The sequence below is a fragment of the Oryza glaberrima genome, chromosome 2 (genome assembly GCF_000147395.1).
Source record: "Oryza glaberrima chromosome 2, OglaRS2, whole genome shotgun sequence".
In the NCBI taxonomy this organism is placed as follows: domain Eukaryota; kingdom Viridiplantae; phylum Streptophyta; class Magnoliopsida; order Poales; family Poaceae; genus Oryza; species Oryza glaberrima.
The window spans coordinates 32827337-32833745 of NC_068327.1; the positions used below are offsets into that span (position 1 = coordinate 32827337).

General features: G+C 39.9%; 1 protein-coding gene across 1 annotated transcript; it reads left to right on the forward strand.

The window, feature by feature from the left end:
• Window positions 1–1201: 1201 nt before the first annotated feature.
• LOC127761814 (uncharacterized) lies at window positions 1202–5657 on the forward strand. Its single transcript, XM_052286145.1, has 10 exons — window positions 1202–1539; window positions 2064–2129; window positions 2382–2562; window positions 2823–3019; window positions 3143–3193; window positions 3268–3359; window positions 3893–4008; window positions 4749–4831; window positions 4983–5087; window positions 5224–5657. Exons 1-10 carry the CDS (start codon window positions 1237–1239, stop codon window positions 5365–5367), a joined length of 1338 nt encoding a protein of 445 aa, XP_052142105.1. The 5' UTR covers window positions 1202–1236; the 3' UTR covers window positions 5368–5657.
• The last annotated feature ends 752 nt before the right edge of the window (window positions 5658–6409 follow it).

Here is a 6409-nt window from a genome sequence, read left to right on the forward strand (position 1 = left end):
CGACAATAAAAACGGTTCAAAGAAACGTGTGAGAAAAGTTAGAAAAAAAACGCAAAAAACACGCTAAAAAAGTTTTCCATCTTCCTTAAAAAAAAACGCGCGACAATAATTATTTCCATCATCGATAAAAAAATTATTTAAAAACAAGCGAGGAAAAAACTGTCAGAAAAAACACGCCATTTCTAAAAAATGGTTTGAAAAAACCGTGCAAGAAAAAAAACATCGTCTATTAAAAAACAAATCGCTCTGAAAAATCTGTCAGAAAAAAACGCTAAATTGATGGACGCTTGAGCTGGATAGGATCCATCGATTTTTTGTCATCTACTACACGGTTTTATTTCATCGGAAATTTTTTTTTGAAAAAAACATGCGAGGAAAAAACTGTCAGAAAAAACGCACCATTTCTAAAAATGGTTTGAAAAAACCGTGCAAGAAAAAAACATCATCTATTAAAAAACAAATCGCTCTGAAAAATCTGTCGAAAAAATGCTAAATTGATGGACGCTTGAGCCGGATAGGATCCATCGATTTTTTTTGTCATCTATTACACGGTTTTTATTTCGTCATATATTCTCCTGTATTGGAAAAAAACAAAAAAGAACATTCGAAAAAAACAAGCAAAAAACGCACGAGAAAATAATTGTCAGAAAAAACATGCAGAAAACACACGAGAAAAGAAAAGCAAAAAAGGGAGAAAAATATGGTTTTCGTCGTCAGTAAAAAAACAAAAAGAACATGCTAGGAAAAAACTGTTAGAAAGAAATGCGTCATTTTTTAAAAATGGTTTGAGAAAATCACGCAAGAAAAAAAATCGTTTATAGAAAAACAAGTCGCTCGTTAAAATACAAACATTGTCATTGACATGATTATGCATGAAAAATGTATATTACCATTAGAATTTTTCACCCGTTGCAACGCACGGGCATTTTTGCTAGTAGAAAAAAAGGGAAAAAAAGTATTGGGCCTGCCACTGCCGGCAAACTTCGGCATCACCCACCGCGCAGCGTTGGGTCTCCCTTTAGCCCACGCAGAAACTATTGTAGTGGGCCAATGCACTACATTGTTGGGCCTCCCTTTGCTAGCCATCCTAGCTGGGCCTTGGGCCTTGGGCTCCAAAGCTACTCGCACGTGCAGCGCGCGTGCGCGCGGCCAGATAATTTCCAGCACACACCCTCTCCGTGTGCTTGGTCCTCCATGTTGGTTCGCAATATCCATTTCCATTCCATTCCACTCCCGATGGCGGCGGCGCTCTGCTCCGCATCCCCGGCCATCTCCGCCGCGGCGGCGGCGGCTCTCGGTGCGGCCGCGCGCCGCCTGCGCGTGCGCGTGCGCGCAGCCTCGCGGCCCTACTGCGCCGCTCCGGCTCCGCCACGGGCTGCGGCTGCGGTGGGGGCACAGTCCTGGAGGGCGCGGCGGCGGTTTGCCGCGTCGGCGGCTTCCATGACCACGGAGGAGGAGGGAGCAGGTGCTGAGGTGATGATCCCGCCCGACAACCGCATCCCCGCCACCATCATCACCGGCTTCCTCGGCTCCGGGAAGGTCAGGCTTAAAAATAATAATAATTAAGATTCGGCTTTAGGTGAAAGGTATCCGTGATTTTGCACTGTAGAGATGCTTGTATACTACTCTCCCACAGTGATGTCATGTGTGTACAATGTTTTTGCTCAACTAGTAGCGTGTGTTTGCCTATTTACTCTGAATACATACGGTGCTTAAGTTCCTAGTATGAATTTGTACTACAGCCAGAAAAGTCCTAAACCCTCGGTTCCTCATTCTTTTTTTTTTCTGAAATTAATCCACCTTGTGGGTTTTTAACCGCACGAACTAGTAAAATTGAAATCTACATGTATGATGCTTAGTGAATTATATGCAGCATTTTTATATTAGAAAATCAGTGTGCCAACAAGTGCGCCCGCTAGTACACAACCCGTGCGGTCGTTCTTAAACAACCAGTGCGCCCATAATTTAAGAACAAGCGTGCTGACATATCTTCAGTTCGATGAGTTATACATGCTATGATGATCTGTCATCTCTGACATCGAGCGGTCGTTTTTTATTTGCAGACAACCTTATTAAATCACATCTTGACTGCTCACCATGGAAAGCGGATTGCCGTCATTGAGAATGAGGTACTCATCTTGGACAGCGTTTTTCAACCATTTGTTTTTTCTTTTGGCAATTCCTTGTATGTTTTCTCTGCGGGAGTCCAAGCAGTAAATATTTGTCCATTCCTGGAATTTCCGAATGGTTTGATAGAGCAAACCTTATTACATTATTGAGAAATAATCATTAGTCAATAAGGTTGGCTAAAACTAGCAAGATGAAGGCCACAGCTACAAAATCAGTGCTTACACCATTTATGTAATGTGTCTCAATTGCAGTATGGAGAAGTTGATATTGATGGTTCATTAGTTGCTGCACAAACTGCTGGAGCTGAGGACATAATGATGCTAAATAATGGGTGCCTTTGCTGCACTGTTCGTGGTGATTTAGTCCGTATGATTGGTGAATTGGTTGACAAGAAGAAGGGGAAGTTTGACCACATTATAATTGAAACCACTGGTAAGAAACTTAGGTTATTGTTGTAGAAATTATATATTTGAAACAAAATCAAGAGAGATGTGTGATATGCAATGTTCACGAGTATACAATTTCACTTTGAATTTCAGATATTTGATTTGCCCATTTTGCAATCTGTTCTATTTGTATGGGCAGTATTTCATTGTCCATAATTGAAATCCTCAGAGATTCATTTTTCAAAGCTACTCATTAATTATTTAATTATATGAAATTCTCACACTTGTATTGTCTTAACTTTCCAGGTTTAGCAAATCCAGCACCCATTATACAGACTTTCTATGCAGAAGATACAGTTTTTAATGATGTCAAGCTGGATGGTGTTGTGACTTTAGTAGATGCAAAGCATGCACGGCTACATCTGGATGAAGTAAAGCCCAAGGGTATAGTCAATGAAGCAGTTCAACAAATTGCATATGCTGACAGAATCATAGTTAACAAGGTAATGGTCCTGTAGCAGTTACTTGCTGGATTGTATTGATGTGTGTGCTTACCTAGTATAAATCTTTTCCTGTTATATTTTTCCTTACTGTTACTACGGTATCTCTAATTTCTTCCCTTGCAGATTGATCTTGTTAGTGAGCCTGAAGTATCTTCCTTGGTTGAGCGTATTAGGGTCAGTGCAAATGCATTCATTTTCTTCTGTTTTACTGTATGGTTGCTTCTAACTTCTTTATTTGGTGCATACAGAGCATGAATCGCATGGCTCATTTGAAACGAGCCGAATATGGGAAAGTTGATTTGGATTACGTGCTTGGAATTGGAGGCTTTGATTTGGAGAGGTTCCTCTCTCTCTCTATCTGAGCAAAGATAATACCGTCCTTTTAGATGATTACGTGCCCTAGAAGTGTCCAGTTACCCCCTCAATGGCAGGAAGGGAAGATCAAAACACAAGAAAGTTGAATGTGCTGAGCCTTTCAAACATAATGAAATGATAGGTTGCTAGAAGTGAAAATATACATACATAGCACTATATCAGGCATATGGTTTCTGCTAGTAATCTAGCATTGAAAAATCAAACCTGTTTAGTGCCATTGTCAATGATGGCTCTTGGACGAGATGATCTTAGCTGTTCAAGCACAATGAAATTTACACTCTGTTAATTTCTAAAAAACTAGACGCCACTATATTATGAATGACGGCATTGAGAGATTAAAGATCTCAACAACTATGGCTGAATATGATAAAGTTCTTAAATTGTGCTAGTAATGAATTGCGCGTACATTCGAGTCTATACTGTTTTTCAAGTTTAGCTCTGGTTACCTGTTTCAGGAAAATGCTGAGCATAAGTGATTCGATTTTGTTTCTGTTCCAGGATCGAGAGTGCGGTAACTGAAGAGTCACATGACGACCACACAGGGCATGAACATAAACATGACCATGAACACCATCATCACGACCATCATCACCATGACCATGAACACAAACATGGTAAGTATAGATCCTGAGACATGATCATGATCACAGTCATGATACACACCCAATTATCATGTTGAGAACTGCAAAACTGAAAGGTAGTTGAGGACAACTATTGAAGAATACGTGACAAACCTGCTTGACTCAATAATATTAAGACAGTGTTACAACATACTGAATCTAGATTGTTAAGAAGCATATATCCATGCCTGAACTGTGTAGGCATTCTTATATGTTTATATGAATCATTACTACTTGAAGTTTAATTGCTACTTTTCTATCACTACGTGAATATTCCAAAAAGAATAATTGTTCATTTTCTGGTACACATAATATGGTAACACCCTTTTCTTCTTTATGGTAGTATTAGCAATATTACATTAAAACCTAAAACCTCGCATCAAGGAGCTTGATAGGAGGTTTGTGCGCACACATCTTAGATCCATATGGTCCCTTTATCACTGTATTATTTCATCATTAGCTCATGAGGTTTGTGTACCTATCCTTTTATAAGTTAGCTCATGAAAGCATTTCATCATTAGCGGGAGGCCAGGAGCTCCATTGTATTATTTCACTCAATTTCAGAAAGCGTAATATGATGAGATTATCTTAAATCATGACAATGCTTTCCAGATTGTAAGTCAAAATAGATTGATATCACTCGAAGGTTTTCAAACTCTTTCTACCATTTTAAATATGCTAGGTGTCCATGGTACGAAGAACAGGTAAACTCATTGTTTTTCTTTTCCTTATAGACCATCATGCACACGATCACACCCATGATCCTGGTGTTTCTTCTGTAAGCATTGTTTGTGAAGGGGAGATGGATCTTGAAAAGGTTGGTTCTAAATTTATCTGTCATGCTCTATTTTCTCATCATCGCTAAATGAAATTTAGAATCCAAATACTATCACCCTTTTAATTGCCCTGCACATAATGGGGTTGTGGATATTGAAACAAGCGGATAACAATCTTACATGCACCCACAGGCTGACATGTGGTTGGGAAACCTACTGCTAGAACGCAGCGATGACATATACCGGATGAAGGGGCTACTTTCTGTCAGTGGAATGCCTCAGCGCTTTGTCTTTCAGGTTTATGTTAAACTTAGCCCGTAATTTACCTAGTCCACTCTTGATTCTTCCATCGTACTAATCTCTTACTGTGGTATTTACACAACGAAACCAATTACTCTGTGTTATCTAAGAAATGTCTATGTTCGTTGGGCAGGGAGTGCACGACATTTTCCAGGGATCTCCCGAGAGAATGTGGGAACCAAATGAGCCACGCATCAACAAGATTGTATTCATAGGCAAGAATCTCAATGGGGAAGAACTGGAGAAGGGCTTCAAGGATTGCCTACTGAAGAAATAAGCGAGAAACGAGTTTGTACGTTTTTCCTACACACGGGATGGGAATCTCCAGCTTCATGATTTTGAGCTTTGCGGCTGTAGAACTTATCCTTGAATCTGAAGTGCGATTGAATGAACTAACTTGCATCATTTGCGAGATGTACAGAATGGGTAACCGTAATATCCTTGTAGCCTTGCCATCATTTACAGTTACGAATTGTACCCTGAAATTGCGCACGCTGTAATTTGAACATACAGAGATGGTGTTTCTTAATTCCTAGTAAAATCGTAATTGCATCGTGGCACTATGAATGGAATGCATGGGTTGATTCTTAATTGTGTTTATGAAGGCGGCGACATTGCATAGGGGAGGGTAATTATGTCCGTTTTATTCGCAACATCAGCAGATTGAAGGGTCAAATGCACTCTCAGGGCTCCTTTGAATCAAAGGACTTATGTAGGAATTTCATAGGATTCAAATCCTATAGGAAATTTTCCTATTTGGCCCTTTGATTCAAAGGATTGAAGCTTTCTAAATCCTATGAAATTCCTATGGAATGGCACATTGCATGTGGATTTTAGAGGAAATTTAGCAAGAGCTCCAACCTCTTGAAAAATTTCCTTTGAGTCATCTCTCTCCTCCGATTCCTGCGTTTTTTCTGCGCTCCAATCAAACTACCATTCCTGTGTTTTTCCTATGTTTTGCAATCCTCTGTTTTACACTTCAATTCCTGTCAGAATCCTGTGTTTTTCATATTCCTCCGTTTTTTCTACCCTGCGATTCAAAGGGGCCCTCAGGATGTTACTACTCCCTCCGTAGTAGCTAGCTAGGAATCCCTGTTCATTTTGTTCGTGATGAATCTGGACGACCAAAGTCCTTACTTATTGGTGTTCTACGTGATGAATCTGAGCAGTCCAGGTTCAAGTGACAATAATGATGGACTCAAATCCAGATTAGTTAAATGGACAGCGTGTTAACATCGTAAAGAGAAGGATTGGCTATATATGTAGAACCAATGCATAATAGACATCTCATTATGTACACGCTCCAACTGGCCAGATTC

Coding starts and splice junctions, on each gene's coding strand:
- LOC127761814 (XM_052286145.1), top strand. CDS start 1,237: ATGGCGGCGGCGCTCTGCTCCGCATCCCCGGCCATCTCCGCCGCGGCG. Junction 2,563..2,822: donor CATTATAATTGAAACCACTG/GTAAGAAACTTA, acceptor TTAACTTTCCAG/GTTTAGCAAATCCAGCACCC. Junction 4,832..4,982: donor GGGAGATGGATCTTGAAAAG/GTTGGTTCTAAA, acceptor ATGCACCCACAG/GCTGACATGTGGTTGGGAAA.